This window comes from Coregonus lavaretus (genome assembly GCF_964263955.1).
Source record: "Coregonus lavaretus genome assembly, chromosome: 13".
Lineage (NCBI taxonomy): Eukaryota > Metazoa > Chordata > Actinopteri > Salmoniformes > Salmonidae > Coregonus > Coregonus lavaretus.
In genome coordinates, this window is record NC_140000.1 from 26439763 (window position 1) to 26460392 (window position 20630).

Here is a 20630-nt window from a genome sequence, read left to right on the forward strand (position 1 = left end):
GAAGAGGAAAGTAATGAGCTTCAACTTTGATATTTCTTCCCTCTCATCACGAAATGAAAAGTTATTTCAATCAGCTTGTGGTGGGAACTACGTGAACCAGGCAATCATGTCTTGCTGCTGTGTAACTTTTGGGGATTTTATTTTAGCATTCTACCTAGTTTAGATACTTGTATGGGAACATTTGGGAGTCTGGGACTAACGTTGGATTTGTGTAAAGTTGAACGCTGTTGTAGAACACCACAATGTTAACATGCGTAAATAAATAGCTTACAAGTGCCTGTGTAACACTTCACTTAAAGCCTTTTGCTATAATGCATTATGATGTGGTTATAATGCATTGTAAGACTTGTTATAGGCATCTATGATCCTGGATGGTGAGGTCACCTTTGCATTTACCTTTACAAATTACACTTAGAAAGAATAGCTATGATAATGACAGTTTATAATAGTTTGTCTTATTGCAAATTATGTAGCCTAGATATATTTTAAAAGAACAAGCATCGTCTGGGGGATGCAAGATCATATTTTCACACTTTGGCTTTGACAAGGAAGTCTGGGAGTTTCAGCGTGTTCTATTACTCATTTTTCAATGATACATGTCTCACAAGTATGACATGTTTGATGTCTCTTTATCCTTTAGTATGCTGTGAACTGTAAAGTGTAGGTTTGCTGAAAAATAAATGAATATCGCCACTGTGCAGTATGCACATGGACAGCAGCTGTCAAAGGGTGTGTGTCTACATGTGTGTGCGTACATTTCTGTGTCTGAGCCAGTGTCAGTGTGTGTAGTACACTGCTGGCAGAGCAGTTTGCTACTCATTTCCAGATAATTCTCACATTAACACATACAGTGCCTTCAGAAACTATTTATACCCCTTGACATATTCCACATTTTGTTGTGTTACAGCCTGAATTCAAAATGGATTAAATATATGTTTTACCCCATAATGATCAAGTGAAAACATGTTTTTATAAATTTTTCCACATTCATTGAAAATGAAATACATAAATATCTAATTTACATAAGTATTCACACCTGTGAGTCAATACATGTTAGAATCACCGTTGACAGCGATTACAGCTGTGAGTCTTTTTGGGTAAGTCTCTAAGCGCTTTGCACACCTGGATTGTACAATATTATTTTAAAAATTCTTCAAGCTCTGTCAAGTTGGTTGTTGATCAAGGCATTAATCCAAACCAAACAGCACGGAGGAGACAGACAGCCCGCTAATAACAACTGGTGGCTTGGATTTTTCAAAACAATTTTAGCATTCACCAAAGAGATTAATAACCGATTTAAGAAATATCATCATAATATGAACAGCCATTTTCAAGTCTTGCCATAGATTTTCAAGACGGTTTAAGTCAAAACTGTAACTAGGCCACTCAGGAACATTCAATGTGGTCTTGGTAAGCAACTCCAGTGTATATTTGGCCATGTATTTTAGGTTATTGTCCTGCTGAAAGGTGAATTTGTCTCCCAGTGTCTGTTGGAAAGCAGACTTAACCAGGTTTTCCTCTAGGATTTGTCATGTGTTTAGCTCTATTCCGTTTATTTTCCTCCCCCCAAAAAACTCCCCAGTCGTTGTCGATTACAAGTATACCCATAACATGATGCAGCCACCACCATGCTTGAAAATATGAAGAGTGTTACTCAGTGATGTGTTGTATTGGATTTTCCCCAAACGTAACATTTTGTATTCAGGACATAAAGTTCCTTTCTTTGCCACATTTTTTACAGTTTTACTTTAGTGCCTTATGGCAAAGAGCATGCATGTTTTGGAATATTTATATTCTGTACAGGCTTTCTTCTTTTAACTCTGTCATTTAGGTTAGTATTGTGGAGTAAATACAATGTTGTTGATCCAGCCTCAGTTTTCTCCTATCACAGCCTTTAAACTCTGTAACTGTTTTAAAGTCACCATTGGCCTCATGGTGAAATCCCTGAGTGGTTTCCTTCCTCTCCGGCAACTGAGTTAGGAGGGAAGCCTGTATCTTTGTAGTGACTGGGTGTATTGATACACCATCCAAAGTGTAATTAATAACTTCACCATGCTCAAAGGGAAATTCAATGTCTGCTTTTATTTTTACCCATCTACCAATAGGTGCCCTTCTTTGCAAAGCATTGGAAAACATTCCTGGTCTTTGTGGTTGAATCTGTGTTTGAAATTCACTGCTCAACTGAGGGACCTAACAGATAATTGTATGTGTGGAGTACAGAGATGTGATAGTCATTCAAAAATCATGTTAAGCACTATTATTGCAGTCCATGCAACTTATTATGTGATTTGTTAAGCAAACTTTTACTCCTGAACTTATTTAGGCTTGCCATAACAAAGGGGTTGAATACTTATTGACTCAAGTCATTTCAGCTTTTTCATTTGTAATACATTTTTTTTTACATAATGGGTTATTGTATGTAGGCCAGTGATGCAAAATCTAAATATAATCAATTTTAAATTCAGGCTGTAACACAACAAAATGTGGGAAAAGACAAGTGGTGTGAATACTTTCTGAAGGCACTGTACTATAGGGAACAGAGAGCCAGAGATAATTTTTTTAGCCGTATACCGCGACAAGGCATTAATCCAAACCAAACAACTCGGAGGAGATAGACAACCCGCTAATAACATCTGGTGGCTTGGATTTGTTTGCGATTTTAACATTCACCAAAGAGATTAATAATAACAATAATAATAATATGCCATTTAGCAGACGCTTTTATCCAAAGCAACTTACAGTCATGCGTGCATACATTTTTACGTATGTTAATATATATATATATATATATATATATATATATATATATATATATATATATATATATATATATAACCGATTTAAGAAAGATCATCATAATATGAATATTATTAGGACACTTTCCAAAGATAAATGAAAGACAAATTAGTTAATACTATATTTTATTACTTATTACATATTTCATTGCCTCGGCTAGGTTGCTGAAACCCCCTTAGCCCCCTTATATTAAATATAACAGCTTTATCTAGCATCATCTGTGGCAAATCCATCAATGGAATGTTTCACCCTCCCTCAGGTGACAATCCACAATGTTGCGGTGTCTATATAAGGACAGCCTCAGTCTCAAGTCCTGTTGACACCGAGGCTGTCCTAACACTGTCACCGTACTTACTCGTTCCCTCTTCAGCCAGACAATGAGACATTAATATACCTTTGGTCAAAAAAGACAGAGGTTAGTAATAGTCCTTGGCTATTTCTCCCAGCACAAGACCCTCTCACGCTCTCAGCCTGGCTCTGTGAAAAGTGTAAATATTAAATGGCTCTCTATCGATTGCTTTCTAGTGCTCCTTGCTTGCCTCCTTCTCAGAAGAAATACCCAAATACGTAATCATAGAAGCTGGTGGCGTCTGTTTTTATGAGAGGGTTTGTTTCACTCCGAGGGCCTCTTTTCTCAGCGAGATGAAGAGTGTGTGTGTGTGTGTCTGTGTGTGTTCGGCGGCAAAATGCGAGCTTGCAAGCGGTTTGCTAATGCGGTTGTCGAGGGAATGAGGCTTTTGTGTAAGCGAGCTAGCAGCTTGCTGCGACGCCAAACGAGCCCGGGTTTCATCCCAGCCACACAATGAGGGAACTCTGTTTCCTTCTGCTGTGTTGAGAGAAAGAGAGAGAGATCCTTAGCGTTTGTTGCTTCCACATGGAAAGAAGGGGGTGTACCTGTATGGGGTCCACATTAGGAAGTCCTGCTGAGACTAAGGCTATCCTAGTATTGACACTGTATAATTGTGTAATGTTTAGACAATTGAGACGGTAATAGGGAAGGAAGGTACGTCAGAGCGAGGAGCGATGAGGTCAAGAGAGCACTGTAAGAAAGCCAGAGCTGAGTAGTCTCCCCTGCCACAGCCCACCACACAAGAGTTTGTGGTGTGTGCCATACAGGCTCTCCAAAGCACCCTGCTCTGGCCAAACATTGCTAACACAAAAGCACTGCCAGAGAGGCTAGCAGACCGGCAGTGGTAGCATAGCAATGGCAGAAATTTTGTGATTAAGCATGAAAGTGTAAGGAGATCTGCGTGCACAGTACAGATTAATCCAAGTCACGTATGCGCACGCACACACACACACACACATCCCCGATATATGCCAGCCTGCCAGTGCAGTGCACCATGCCCCCCCTCTCCCGCCCTCCTCCCTCTGTCTTCTCCGGGGGCTCCTTCCTAAGCTGATTAGCTGATATCTGCTCCCCGAGGTAATTCTGTTTTGTTCCTAGCGCAAGTGGTGCTGATGCCGTGAATGATCTTGACAGTACTGACTCCTGGGCTCTTGCCCCGTTCTCCGGCAATCCCCCTTTGTTCCCTTCCTCTACCTCACCTCTCCACCCTTTCTCCCTCCTTCCCCTCCTCCTCTTCTCAATTCTCACGAAGGAGCATGACTCTGCAGCTCCTGGCTGTGCAACCTGCTGCTCTGAGAACACCTCAACCCATACACACATGCACACACACATGCAGGGGTGCAACTTTCACTGGGGACGGGGGGACGGACAGACGGACGGGGGAGGGGGAGTTGGGGTGACGGGGATCATGCCCCCCCCCAGTTTTGTCATTGCAATGTGATACAAAAAGTGCAACGGGGTGCTTTAGGACCAAGCAGACGCCTCAGAACGGTCGGGTAGGCTATTTGGAGTTGTTAGCCTCTGAATTTAGAACCACAAGGACAACACAGAGCGGGGTGACAGGCTGTGTGTAAGGCAAAGCACCAGCACAGGAGAGTTGAACAGAGGCAGCTGCTGTCAGTTTGTTGCGCTCTTTTTACGAGTTGTAAAAGCAAGCAGAGCAGAAACTGGCTACTCTTTAGTTGACTGATTTAGCTGGCAAGGTAACTGCTGTTTAACTTAACAGAAAACAACTAAACTAGTGTTTATTCCCAGTGCTGAGCTATTAGCTAGTGTAACTGACATGTAACGTTAGCTAATGTTTCATCCCTTCTCGACTGAGGTGAATGAATTAACTAGCTAGTAGCTAACTTACCACAGCCAGCTCAGCTCTCTAGTTATCTGTCAGATAGTAATAATAACCACCTCACATCACTATCTAACAGCTGTTGTTTGTACGGAAATGTTTTGTAGCCTTTGTTTTGTCCCGTTTCAACAGAAGTAAATGTACTTGGCTAGCTTTCGCCAGTTGATGTACCGTTAGAAAGAGAGCTGGCCAAAAGTTGGCTAACGTTAGCTATTATCTTTGCCTCAATCACACTAGACCTGACTCAAGCGATGTTCTGACGTTTTTTCAGTGCAATGTGAGTTTTTATTGGTCAGTATAGCAATGTAACATTATTGATCTGTCAGTTTCCCTAGCTAATTCCCTACTTTTCAAACAAACACAGTAATAAACAGCTCTACAGGCTTCACTGTCATAGTGCACAGTCAGGACACAACATTATGCTCATCATGTCTTAGCAGGATCAGATGGTGACAGGTGTCCCAGCAGGATCAGACAGCCAGGGAAGACCAGTCTACGGAGCTCAGGAGAATTTTGCAGTATATTAACAATATCAGTGAATGATACAACGTTCCATCTTGAGTTGATGGGTAGACCTACAGTAGCTACAGGACAGCAGCTTAAGCTTAAAGCTACAGTCTGGAATCTGGGAATAATGGTCATTTCAATTATTGAACCATTGATTCTATTCTTGGATAATATAATGTATAAATGTACACTAAGGTTATTCTTTGTCATGCATCATCTTAGGAGGATCAGATGTTGACAGGGGTCTCACCAGGGTCAGTCAGTCAGTGAAGATCAGTCTGTGATGGAGCTGAGGTGAATTTTTGCAGATATAACTCTCCGTGCAGCAAAAACTGGACAAGACAGATGCTTCAAAGATTGAAACTATTTTAAGGCAGTCTGACAAACCTCCAAAGTGTATTTCCAAACTGTATTAAGGGTTGATATAGGCTTTTCCCGATGACACAAAAAATGTCAAACAAAACTTTGAGGAAGACATGGTAGAAGCTATTGATGATGATGAATGGATACAGATATGTTTGAATGCCCAGTCATGTTCATATAATCTCAGACATAAATTACTGCAGTTTAAGACCATCCATAGAACATACTATATGCCAGTGAAACAGAAATGTAATTCCTCTGCTGGAGGAATTATTATGGTCTGGCTGAATTCTGGCAAAGAATATGTTATTTTATCTCAGCATGTCTACAGATTCTCCCTGTCTTTGTTTGCTTGGAAATGTTGATACTGGAGACTGTTATCAGAAGAAACTGTGTAACCAAGCATTTAAAGCAGCTAAGATATGCATTGCCATTAATTGGAAGGTTGGTTATCCTCCCACAATGTCACAATGGATGGCAGAAATGTCAAGTTATGTATCACTACATTTTATTTATTACAAGATTAAGGGTATAGTGTGCAACTTTCATAAGGTCTGGATGCCTTATATGGAATACAGCACGACAAAAGGAGTATGTATTGAAAACATGTCCACGTCAGGGGAGATACCTATTTAGGCAATCCCTAGCTGCTGGGCTGCTCAGTCCTGGCCCTTGGGGTCTGCCGTCCTGTGGGTTGTCACTCTGGCCTTGACCTAACACACCTGAAACCAATAATGAATGTTTCACTAAGATCCTAAAGCTGAGTGGGGTGTGTTGTGTTGGGACGCTGCAGGGCAGTGGACCCCTAGGGACAGGACAGGGTGATCCAGCTATATTGTGTGCAAGTAAAAATAGCTCTACAGGACTATTAGGCCTGTGATATGAATTATACTGAACAAAAATATAAATGCAATATGCAACAATTTCAAAGATTTTGCTGAGTTACAGTTCATAAAAGGAAATAAGTCAATTTAAATAAATTCATTAGGCCCTAATCTATGGATTACACATGACTGGGCAGGGGCGCAGCCATGCGTGGGCCTGGGAGGGCATAGGCCCACCCACTTGTGAGCTAGGCCCTCTCACTGGGGACCCAGGCCCAGCCAATCAGAATTAGTTTTTCCCCGAAAAAGGGCTTCATTACAGACAGAAATACTCATCAGGATGTCTTAATAAAGACAATCAAAAGTCTTTGTATTTTTTTAAGAGTTGTTCATTTGTTAGGCTATTGTTTAAAGGTGCAACACAATATTGATTATTAAGTACCTTTGATCTAGTTCAGTCTTATCTATCACTTAAACATATTTAATAATGATATCTTACCTAGCTTGATAACTGTGGGCGTTTTTGCTTACTTTTGTTGTTCTAAATAGACACAACATATTGGATTGTGTAGAAATGCAGTAAATTAGTTTTAGATGGCCAAAAAAATCCTCACCCAGACCCCCCGCCAGGTTATGTACACACACTTCTAAAACCAAAGTTGCGCACATGCACACATACTCACTTGCCCCAGCACTGCAGGCGGTTGGGCCTGAAGCCAGTTGTTGGTTTGAGAGCTTTTTGGAGCTTCTACAGTACACAGAGTTAGCGCATAGGGATGGTGGTTTAAGATGTTATGATATTTCTAGTTACTCTGATAAATGCTGTGGTTTCCTGCTATTGTTATGTAGATGTTAAGACAAAGGAAACGTCATGGTAACATGTTTTCTGTTCTTCATTAGTGTTGCAGCTTGAAAGTAACTTCTAATTGGCTAATTTCCTTCATTCCAGTCATCACAATTAACTGGCTTTATTATACATTTGAGCATATCTCAAATATTTGCATATTCAAGACGAAATATGTCATTATCGAGCAGAAAATGAACAGGGAGCAAAATGAATACGCTTAGTCTGTTGTGAACTGCTATGAGGCTCATGCATGCAAAAACTAAACAAAAGCCAAATGAGATATTTTAGCCAGGCACTAAATTGAATTCAGATTTTGTTCAAAATTTAATTTGCTAATGCATTTTCAGCACTTTATCTATGCCATGTTGATTGCTGGAAACCAGTGTGTATGTGTATATTTCATAATCCGTCTACAGTGAAACTTGGCTCACTCAACTCTTAATTCCATAGCAGCTACTATTCTGCAGATGCTATTGCTAGAAAGATAGACTGAGAGAGATGTAGGGCTTTGGTCCAATGCAGCAGCATACTATTAAAACACATCATGTATCTATTCTGGTCACAGACAACAATGCTGGTCACAGACAACAATTCTGGTCACAGACAACAATTCTGACCACAGACAACAACACTGATCACAGACAACAATTCTGGTCACAGAAAACAATTCTGATCACAGACAACAATAATTCTGACCACAGACAACAATTCTGACCACAGAAAACAATTTAGGTCACAGACAATAATTCTGACCATAGATAACATTTCTGGCCACAGGCAACATTTCTGAAAACAAGCAACATTTCAGGCCATTTCTTAAAACACTTTTCACATCTATTGAACAGATGTTAGATGTTGTCAATCGCTCAATGTGCTTAATTGCTTTTTTCAGGGAATTGGATTATCAACACTGTTAATTTCCCACTCTCAAGCTACCACTCTCTTTTATGTATTTGTAATCAGTGTAGATTTGTCGTTTTAATTAATGCAGTAACATGTGGCATGTAACATGTGTAAGTAGTAAGTAACATGTGGCATGTGTTTGAAGTGTTGAGAAGAGCTTGAGAATGTGAAGTACTCAGCTCTGTACATAAATTGGTGCAAGTGAATCTGTAAGATCAGACATACATTGGCGGCCAGCACTTATGTTTTGCCTAGGGCGACATAATGTATTTACAGCCTCAACGCCAAAGGATAAGGTTGAAATACATCGATTTTTCAGATAGGAAGATAACAATGTGTCTACACAGCCCGTATTTCTATAATGATATTCCAGACATACTGTAATCCTACAGGTGGAAAGTTTTGTTTTCCTAACTTGTCAAGAGAGACAACAGGCATTACAGACAGATATATTTTGTCAGTGAGAAGGACTATTTTAGGCCTTTACTTTATGGCAGCACTTCACTCACAAATCTGTCAAATTACCTGTGCTAAGGATATATTTACAGTACTCCACTTGGTATTGTATGGGGTTGGTGCATGGTGGGTGTGTGGTTGTCTGGGGGAGGGAAATAACAGTTTAACTACCCTATTGATTTCAATGTGCTAAGGGGTTTAGGCTCCAGTCCAAGGAAAATGGGGTAAAATACCGTTCGGGAAGCGTCGTCCCAGGAGTTAACACTTGGCTTTTCTCCTCCGCAGCTCCGGAGGATTCAATGGTAAAGATCTGTGGCCGCCTATTGAAGTAGTAGAACTCTGCAGATTGAGTGCTGTATGGCTGTGTGCTCTCTGCGGTGCTCTATTGACTGTTGTGTGGGGAGGGATTAGAGAGAGGGAGAGAGGGATGGAGGGGGAGGGAGGGATGGAAGGAGGGAAGGGTGGGGGAGTGGATGAAGAAGTGTGGATGCAGCACATGTACAGTAGAAAGGGGCAGATGTCAACTCTTTTGGCTGAGGCCAGAATATCACTATGTGTGTGATCTAACAGTAAAATCAAGCTGACGGTTTTGATGGTGGGTCTCTTAGGATATTCTGGCAGTTGCTGTAACATATTGTCGATGAACACTTTCTCTGACCTTCAGAATCTTTAACCGAAATGACCACTGACATTTTAAGAGACAAAGGCACTAAGAATGAGCTTAAAAACAATTTCTTCCTCACATCTGATGATTCATACATGTTCATACATTTATTCATTCATACATGACTATATATCATAATGGTTCTACTAAATGATTCAGCCTTCAGATTAAAGAAACACCTTGGCGGAAACATGATGCAGCACAAATTCAAAACAATCCATTCACTACAACTTCCCTGCTGTTTCATAGATTTCCCTGTCAGCTAAAATCCTGCCCACATCCATTTCAACCTAGTCATTCGGGAGAGCAGGCTACCTGTATCCATCTTGTTCTGCCATGTGAGAGGTGTCCAGGTGGTGCTCGTCTGCTGCCCATCACTCTTAGCTGCTGCTCTCGCCATGCTGGGGCTGACAGGTGGTGGAGGAGTGGTGGAGCAAGTAGGAGGCTGGCGAGATTGGCTGTCAGGCACGTGAGAGGTGGCGAGGAAAGTCGGGGGGCGGGCTGGGTCTTTTGGAGGTAGCTAGGAGCCTGGCTGTCAGGGGCGTTAGGGTTGGGGAGGAGAAAAACAGTTGCTGAGGAAAGAGCTGGGCCAGCCAGAGTTAATGGGATCAGACGGGGAAGAAAAGGGATCTATCTGGCAGTTAATGTTTAATCCTCTCCCGCCCCAGGCTCCAACCATCTGATAATCCTTGGGCTGCCTCTCTTCATCATCAAGGTGTCGGAGAGAAGTGCCTCTGTAAATATTTAATTGGCTGCAGCATACCACTGTTAATTATGCGGGTGTGCCTTTTCTCTATCTCTTCTCTCCTCCCTCTTTCCTATTCGGTCCTCCCTCCCTACCTTCATTTGCTCAATCGCTCTCTCTCAGATAGGAAACTCAATTTCCGTCTTCTCTATCTATTCTACCACTGTTGCTCTCTCTTGACATTTCCCTTTGTGGACAAACCCTCGCCGGAGACACTGCTCGCTCGGAGTGACTAGCTCTTTATTTTTTTGCGTTCCATCTCTCGCTCTTTGCCTCACTCCTTCTCCCTTTCAATTTGTCCCTCCCTTTCAAACCGAGCTTCTGTTAAACTGATTATTGTTGTGCAATTCATTATTCATTCCTTTGCCTGTTATCCTCCTTGACGCCCCATGCTTTTAAAAGTTGTCTTTCTCCCAATGTTTTAATTTGATCGTCAAGGGCAACGGGAAATAGATGTAGACTACACAGACTCTCCACAGGCTAGTGCACTGACTGGCGCTTCAATCGGACGATGGTTCATAAGTTAGCTCCAGCAGCAAGTCCAATTACAAAGGGGTGCATGTAAAAGTCAACAGAATACAAATCATGAAATTAATGTCTCGTGGGGCCTGTGGAAAAAGGCCCTGGAGCGTTTTCAGAGATGACACACAAAGCAGGAGGAGTGCGTAGGAAGAAAGCACAGAGTGTCTTTGGATGGACATGGAGGACTATGGGCCAGGTTGAGTGTTTAATGTTCAAGTGTTTGCTGTAGTCTATTGCAAAAATGGTATCTATTATTATCTAGGGAGAATGAAACAGGGTAGAAAATAAAGGTATAAAGCAAATGTATAAGGTATTCATAAAGACTGCCCCATGGTTTAGCTTAGGTTGTGTATATTCCCCTCTATATTCTGTGTTGTCTAACAGGTGAAACATATTTTACTAGGGAAAGGGAATATTAAGTCTGGTCCTCAGGCTGTGTTTAGTCCTGATGAGGACCTATGCTGTGGAATATGGATACTTGGACAGGGAGATGGGTGTACGTGTGTGTGTGTGTGAGCGTGCGTGTGCGTCTGTGCGTGCATCTGTGCTTCTGTGTGTGCGTCCGTGTGTGTGTGGTGCTGATCGGATGCCAAAAAACTGGGTCACATCAAGGACGAGAGACAGCCGGGATCGTCCCTATCTGTAGTAGACGTGGTGCTGGGCGAAATTCAATATGCAGACACACTGGCACTCTCATGCACCATGGAGGAATCTTGCAATCCTGCACATGAGAGGGAGAAAAACTACTACAATTCATCTTCCAACACAATGCCAGAAGGTTGTTTGTCTGTTTACTCTCAGTTCATAGAGTACAGTTCTGTATGCTGGCTCTTTTCCTCTCCCTTACCTCCACTTCTCTAGCTCTTCTCCCTAGCTCCCTGTGTCTTCCTCTCTCACTCACTATCTCACTCTCTCGCTCTCTCTGTCTCTCTCTCTCTACCTGTACTGCTGCTTCTCTTTCTTACTCTCTCTCTCTCTCTCTCTCTCTCTCTCTCTCACGATCTCTCAATCTCTCGATCTCTCTCTCTACCTGTACTGCTGCATCTCTCTCTCTCTTTCTCTCTGTCTCTCTCTCTCTCTCTGTGTCATTAATGTTGAAGGGTGGCGGGCGTGTGCAGTCTAGCAGCTGTTTTCACTCTCTGTCGTCATCTGTCCTACGTCCCCCCCGTCCCCGTCCCCCCCGTCCCCGTCCCCGTCCCCCCCCTCATCATATTTGAATTGACAAGACCCTGACTTTGCACATCCAACTGTCCAGTGGTGAGACACCACAGACACTCACACACACCCCTTTAGCTCCTCATCTCCGATGTGATGCCCTTCATCCCCTAACAAGGTCAAAGCGGCAGCCTTTATGCACTGCACGCATAGTCACTGCATGACTCACAGAGGTGACAAGGGTTGCGATGGTGTGCATGCATGAGTGAGTGTAAGGGCAGTGTGTGGACAGGTTTATGTTTGTTTGAGCTGTGGATGACTGACTGTGTGTGTTTCCCTTGTGTCGATAACTGACTCCGTTTCTGTGTGTATCTGTGTGTACTTATACACATGGCTGTGGGTGAGTGTGACTGTGAGTAAGTGTGGGCTGTGTATGTTGACCTGGTTAACACCGTGTGCAGTGAGGGAGGGTAAAGGCAGGGTGATACAGGTTTTAGAATCAAGGTGCCAATTGAGCTGTAAAAATGGGAATTGAGTGGGGAATAGGGAATAGCGGCCCTCTGGTGTGTAACCTTCGCCGTGTTGTTTTCAGGTGCCAGCTTATGCATACATCGTGTGTGTGTGTGTGTGTGTGTGTGTGTGTGTGTGTGTGTGTGTGTGTGTGTGTGTGTGTGTGTGTGTGTCTACGTACGTCTGTGTGTGTGTGCTCTAGCATGTGTCCCACCTGCCTTTGAGCCGAGCCCAGGTACTGAATTAAATTAAACTAAATAAAGCCTAGCGTACAGTGCAGTGCACTAAGAAAGAACAACTGAGGACGCACAGTAACATTATAGCCTACTGTGCAGTGTGGGACGTGCACAAAGCATGGTATAGGTTACAGTATATCCAAGGTTGTTTCATAGAAATAACCTTAAAGAGCGGCTTAACTCACCAATTCTGCATCTGATTTTCTGCTGGTCATTAAGAAAAACAAGATTTCAGTCTTGGGGGTGTGGTTCGATGTGGGTGTGTTATGTTCACTGGCAGTTACTGTTGTTTGTCCCTCTTGAGTCACGGTAGCAACAACATAGCCACTACCACTTCCTCAAAATAGTCAGAATTATTATAGGATAAATAAGGATATAGGATATAGGCACTGCGTAATGTGCAGGTCTGTCTCACTGTCTGGATGTTCTGCTGCCATGATTGGCTAGAGCGCAATCAGCGCAGCTATTTTTCCATGCATGACAATTCTCCCTAGGCGTTACAATCCCGTGTTTGTGGGCAAGTGGGCATGATTGTAATCCAAACCCAACCCTCATGTAAGTTCTGACGACCTCAGTTACACAAATCTCACAAAACTCTGTTTTGGACTTTATGACCAAAATGATTCTACTTACACTTTTTTGTGTTTCTGACAAATATCGATGTCACATTTTCAACCAGAGAAATGTTGCATTCAGTTGCCCTTTAACAAACACCTACCGCTGGTGACATTTCCTAGGCCTTGGTTATACAGTACATTGGACACAATGACTAATGTCTCCCCTCCCCCATGCAGTGAGAGGGACAGTCACAGTGAGTGGTAGTGATGCTGATGCAGCCAGTGTGTGCTTCCTTCCTGGGTTTCTTGGCCAGCCTAGATAGCACAGCAGCAAGCAGCAAGCAGCACGCTAATGTGATTATGGCTTTTAGCTGAGGATTTTCAGGGACATTCTCCATCCCTCTCCATCTTTCAAGTTCTCACTGTGGGATGGCCTGTCCTTGCTGGTGACTGACACACTTAAAGCAGGTGCACACATACTGAGCACACACACACACACACACACACACACACACACACACACACACACTGTACATGAGCACACACAAAATAACTGTCTTGAAGGACCCTGAAAAATTGTGGACCTTCAGACACATACACACACACTCATATTCAACGTATTAGTATTACTCTGTTTAGACTTTGTATTCATTTCAATACTTAGGAAAAATACATCTCTTAATTTACCAATTCCATTGACCGTCATTTCCATTAGATTCACTTTTTTTTTGCCATTTGTTTATGAGACCGTGACACGAATTAGAAGGCCTGCACCTTTTCATTACGCTGTGCAATCAAGCCATGATTCCACCAAGAGCCCGTGTTGAAATTAAAAGTGTGAGCAATTGGCCATCAGATGCTGCACTGCTTACAACTGTCACGTTTCAGACCCCTCTCTGCCTGGAATTACACTTGGCAAGCTTAGCGCGTATTGTCTTAGCGCACCTCTTTGCATTAAACAGACCAACCTCCAGGTGCTTCTTACCTCCTGACTGCACAGCGTTTCTTCTCATAAGACACTGTTTATTAAACCTTCGAGGCAAGACTGCAACAGCAGCAGCAGCAGCATAGAGATATTATGGACACGTTAGGAAAGAGATAGAGGAGATTGGTTGAAGATCTAGCGAGGACTCAGACAGGGTTTTGTCTAGAAGGGATAAAGCTTTTGTCAAAATTGACATTTCGTAGCAGGTTTAGGAAAACTTACGCAGCAGGTTAGGAAAATTAACGTAACAGGTTAGGAGAATTAGGTTAAGGTTAAGAAAAGGGTTAGGGTTAGCTAAAATGCTAAATTTAGACATGACCCTCAGACAGTGAGGGTGTCCTAACATGGGCACCGTAAGGGTAGACTTGATGCGCATGCTGACATTTGGCAGAGTTTGGAGGGACAGAGCTGGCGTCATGCTGAGTATAGACCTGCCTCAGTATGTCACTGCTAAGATAGCGCTGTATGGCTGCTGTTATCTTTGTTTGCAGAGTCAGTTGATGCACATTTCTAAAATATAATTCAAGGAGGGAAAGCTTCAACAGTACTGTAGCCTAGTCATTTTGAAAATATAAGCACTTTAGGGCTAGGCGATAAATAGAATGAATTCAATTAATTTGAATGTATGTTTTAGCACGATATTCCAAATGCCTGTATCACAATCATTATTTTTATTTTATTTTTTATGAGCATTTATGTCCACTCATCTCTTTCGCTCCTTCTATGCTGTGTGCAACTTACCATTTACACACACACACCAAGCTCCCCCCCCCCCCTGCCACTCACAACAACAAAGATGAGAGATCACTTATTCCTCTCTGACAAGCAGTTTCAACTGAGAAGGGTGCAATTGTGGCCCGCAATTTGGGGCTTTCCTGCATTTGGCCATTCCTGCTAGGGTTGGGCGGTATCAGATTGTCATATCGTCATACTGTCCTTCTCTCATCCCAGGATTTATGGTATTACTGGCTTAGTACACAAGGGGGCGCCCAAAAACCAGAGAAAAAAAACCCATTGGGTGTCTATTACCAGAATTCTAACAAAATGAGCATAAATATTAGCGGATTTCCATGGAGGCAGCTAGCTAAATATGCTAACGAGCGCAAAAAAAATAAAATATAATAACGCAAAGACAGGCAGTCCAGCTCATAAAGTTATACATATAGGTTGGAGCTACCGAATGTCATTTTTGGTGAGTTTGGACATTTACAAGCGAATGTGAACGAGAGACAGTACAGTACTAGCTCTGAAGTAGCATACACACTGTGTCTGTGAGGAGTCTGGAGTTGCTAGGGTAACAGGCCTGCCTGCACTGCTCGAGAAGATGGGTAGGAGCAGACGGGCCGAGAATGGAGAGGAGGAAAAATGCAAGGAAATCAAAAAATAGCAGTGGCAGCTGTACAGATAACTCATCCAAAGGGCTCTGACTTCTCCAACACAGCAGAAAGCCAACATAATATGATGCCCTGTCACCTTATTAATTCAGCCACTTACTTAGATAACTAGCAAGTTAAACTTAGGGGTCGTGTTAATGCAGAATTCTTTGTTTTTCACGCAGGAAAAAAATATATACAATGCATAAGAAATATCTTGCTGCGTTTTGTAAATGCAGATCTAAAATGCTTCTTATTGGAATTTCTGCTCGGCATCAGACTAATTTTGTGCTTCAGTTGCACTTCTCCAATCAGATGAGAATTCACTGACATTCTATCAGCAGACAGCACTGATGTTTAGCTACTTTTCTCCGGTACTTTTCTAGGTGTAGCCAGCCTACTTTTCTCCAGTAAAATGCAAGATTAACTTTAAGAAAAACATTAGGAAATGTAGCTAGCTACATTTTTTCTATGATAAACAGACATGTGATGGCCATGCATAGTTTCAGCAAAAATACATGGCTTTTTCCTTGTAAGCTCATTTAGCCTACTTGTGTAGCTGCCAGCCAAATAGTGTTGCACTTCTGTTGTCATCTGATGAAAATGAGGCTATTTTCTGCCGAATGTGTTGCACTAATGTATTTTCTGTGAAGGAAAACTGTAGTTGCACGTCCCTGATCACTGAAGCAAAAAAACACTGTTGACTTTCAATATAAAATGCTACCGCTGTCAACACACAGCTGGACTCACCTGCTCCCACTTTCTCCATTTGTTGTATTTACAAACAAACATGTGATTGGCTCAACTGTTCTGAGGAACTATGGTAAGCTTCATAATGTAAAATAAAATAATGTGACAGGTGAAATGAAGAACGCAATCTGCTTTATCTTCTAACATATTGCACAAGTTGACTTGAATCCAGAATATCAAAAGTGTCACACAAGCATAAAGATGGCGTGCTCGATTGCAGGAACCAGTGGGATGCTCGAGGCGTTCCACATGCAGGAATGCCCCGAATTGCTGGCTGCAATCACACACACAAGTATTTACTTAGCTACTTAGTAGCTACAAATATTAAAATGTATAGAAAAACTTCTAAGAAATAAGAAATAGTTTCAAAGTTATTGACGGTATTGGAAAACCATCCTGTGGCAAATTTCCAAACAAATACCCCAGTCCGGTATACGGTATATATGGTATACCGCCCCAACCTAATTCCTGCATCTGCAGGAACTCCTCTTTGTACTTCTATTGGTACATTCTTTTGCTAGGACTCCAGTACACAGCAGGCTGGATAGGTAGCTAGCTGGCTAACAATAGCTAGGACACCGGTAGATAGTGTCCTTCGACCCCACATGTCAGGCACTGCTTTCCCACAGTTCTGTTAACGACTGCGAGGGCGGGTCTTCGGCGAGTGGGAGCAAAGGACACTGTGTGCTAGCTATTTGGCTAGGAGGACTCCGGTACACAGCAGGCGGGAAGTGGGGGTGACGCCGGTAGCTAGCTAGCTAGGACATCGGTAGACAGTGTCCTTCGCCCCCAAAGTATTCAGATAATAATTTTATTTCCCTCTTGACCCACATTTTAATCACATAGACAATCAGGGGAAATCCAGAATATCAAAAGTGTCACACTAGCATAAAGATGGCGTGCTCGATTGCAGGAACCAGTGGGATGCTCGAGGCGTTCCACATGCAGGAATTCCACGAATTGCTGGCTGCAATCACACACTATTTTTTCAACTCGCTATTTGCATTTGAGGAATCAGTCATATGGACACCAAAACACATTGAGACATTATTTTACTGTAATAGAAGAGAAGTTAACCTTTCTAATGATTCCCTTTTTAGGTCTCAACTCCTCAAATTGCGTGCAGAGCTGACACTACTAAAACGGGAGTACAATGAACATTGATTCTGGAAAATCAATGCTCAGTTTGTCACGCGTGGCATTGCGGTACCATGTACCCCTAGTAGCATTTTAGCCAAAGACTGTAATACTAGAAGTCTAGTCTGTGTTTTATAATTGTGCAATAAGCATAAAACAAAGTGGACACGCTAGCATGCTGTTCAAACAGTTGGAGACGGACAGAAGGATGTGTTCATAACCATTCAACTGTTCTTCCTTGTTATCTAGCAAATAGATCCAAGTTGGCTAAACTTGAAATATAAAGATTAGCTGGCTACTCACTAGCACGTGGGCTTGTGCTTGAGAGATTGTTTATGAGACCTGTGTTAATTTTCTATAAAGTTAAAGTTAGTCATTATTAGTGAATGTGTATTATGCATGGTTCTGGTTACATTTGTAACAAAAAGGGCATTTTCATAGACAGACGATGCCCCACACATATTTGTAAGCAGGATGAACCTCACTATACGCATCCCTCCTGTTGCCGTTGGTGTACCTTCATTTCACGCTCTGACGCCCCTGCGTGAATCCTCCTCTTCCCCCGGCTCATTATCAACACTGTTCAATGAGACACACATACACACTCACACAAACACACAACCGGGGTGGGGGGTGGGGGCAAAACCATATCATTATTTAAATAATACAGGGGGTCAGTGAATATGTTACAACACCTGTGTTTGTATATTTATGACTTTCCCGTCACAAATAACTAAGTAAACCGCTAAACACATCCAGCCTGACCTGGATCAATGAGGTACTCAGCACCGCGGTGGCTGAGATGCCAACCAGAGGATTGGGGGATTGAGAATGTGAATGGACCGTCTGTTGTTGTTATAACGGCATTATGCTCACCCTCCTCCCTCTCTTCTCTCATTTTCCTTGGCAGGGCCAAGTGTGCACGGAGCCGAATTCGGCCACCTGCCCGACAACATTACAGTGCTGGAAGGAGAGAGCGTCATTCTGAGGTAACTCTTTGATCCTACACCTGCACCTACTAATTACATGTTCAAATTGTATTTTTATTAACCTGTCATCATGCTGACTTAATTGCCAATTCACTGTCATAGAAACCCCATGAGGTATACCCCAACTAGGTTGAAAAATGTTCCTCAGCAAAATAGCAATTTTGTCAATATCCTGGACTTTGAGGCCTTCATAAAGGCCTACTGTATATGAACATTTGAACTATTAAACCCGCTGTCAGGTGTCATTCCAAATCTGGTCACCATCACTGTCACCTCATATTACCTAGCCCTAGAACCATAGACCGCCACAGGCTCCTTTAGTTGATATATGATGCCCTTTCATACTTACAGGCTCACCTATTCATTGCATGGGCGATTAAAGGTAATATCACTGGCATGGATGAGGCTTATTCACTGGTGGCCGTGTGATCTACCTCACAGATATTTTTTTACCCTGGCCACATCAATTAAACATAAGCACTCAGGCTTATCCTCTCCTGGCCTTGTCCCCAGCTGAAGCTTGTAAGGACATCTAGTGGTGAAGGACAGTACTTCAGTCATAATGTCACCAAACATTTCTAGTTCAGAAACTGAGAGAAATTACATTCCAAACTCAAAATAATATTTGTATTGATATGTACATATAGACTGAGTGTACAAAACATTAGGAACACCTGCTCTTTCCATGACAGACTGACCAGGTGAATCCAGGTGAAAGCTATGATCCCTTATTGATGTAACTTGTTAAATCTGCTTCAATCAGTGTAGCTGAAGGGGAGGAGACAGGTTAAATAAGGATATTTAATCCTTGAGACAATTGAGACATGGATTGTGTATGTGTGCCATTCAGAGGGTGAATGGGCAACACAAAATATCTAAATGCCTTTGAACAGGGTATGGTAGTAGGTGCCAGGCTCACCGGTTTGAGTGTGTCAAGAACTGCAACACTGCTGGGTTTTTCACGCTAAACAATTTCCCGTGTGTATCAAGAATAGTCCACCACCCAAAGGACATCCAGCCAACTTGACACAACTGTGGTAAGCATTGGAGTCAACATGGGCCAGCATCCCTGTGGAATGCTTTTGACACCTTGTTTCCATTTTTTTTGATTTTTTAGTCATTTTAGCAGACGCTCTTATCCCGAGCGACTTACAGTTAGTGAGTGCATACATTTTCATACTGTTCTGAGGGCAAAATGGTGTGCAACTCAATATTAGGAAGGTGTTCCCTGTAGTTCAGTTGGTAGAGAATGGCGCTTGCAAAGCCAGGGTTGTGGGTTCGTTTCCTACAGGGGGCCAGTATGAAAAATGTATGCACTCACTAACTGTAAGTCGCTCTGGATAAGAGCATCAGCTAAATGACTTAAATGTGTTCCTAATGTTTTGTACACTCAGTGTATATATCCAGGTTAGTTGCATTGAGATAAAATCTGGTTTTCAAGATGGTCTTGTGAGGTAATAGTATATTAAAGAAAGGATAGTAGTCAAAAGAGTGGGCGAGTTTGTTTTCCATTACACGGTGCCTGGGGTACATGTAGGTGGAGATTTCACTTGGAATGAACTTGCCCAGTCTAAACTGCTTGAGCTTATACCAGACAGTTCTGAAAAACTATTACTAATCTACTCTAGACCTTTTCAAATGTTAAAACAATACCACATTATATGTGCATGCGCAACCAAGAGGTTCCCCAGAAACATCCCACTGGGCAAAAACTGGTTGAATCAACGTTGTTTCCACGTCATTTAAATTATACTTGGAATAGACGTTGAATTGACATCTGCATAGTGGGATCCTGCACTGCAGCACGCCATAATTGATAGCTAGCTAGTTAATTGACTAGCTAGCACAAAATGACAAGTTCATATTTCTTGATCAAACCAAAAAACTGATCAAATGAGTTATAAACACACATTGACTTGTTGCTACCAGATCCACAAAACAAAATCGTCAAACAACATTTATTTCCTGTTTATTATCCATTTGCTCTGGTGGTGTTAGCTACATTTGGCTAGCACAGCAAATAACCACAGAGCTAGCGTGATGTGAAGTTAGAGAAAGATCAGCGTACCTTGATAGCCAGTTAGATAGATGAATTTCTCTCACGACAGCCAACAAT

General features: G+C 42.3%; 1 protein-coding gene across 1 annotated transcript in view; it reads left to right on the top strand.

Moving 5' to 3' along the window:
• The window catches only part of LOC311139525 (igLON family member 5-like), a gene marked incomplete at both ends in the record, with an annotated part of 146964 nt that overhangs the window by 91642 nt on the left and 34692 nt on the right, over positions 1-20630 (top strand). The window contains one exon of the mRNA XM_084174411.1: positions 18436-18514. Coding sequence (XP_084030537.1) covers positions 18436-18514 — 79 coding nt within the window. The remainder of the gene's footprint in view (positions 1-18435; positions 18515-20630) is intronic.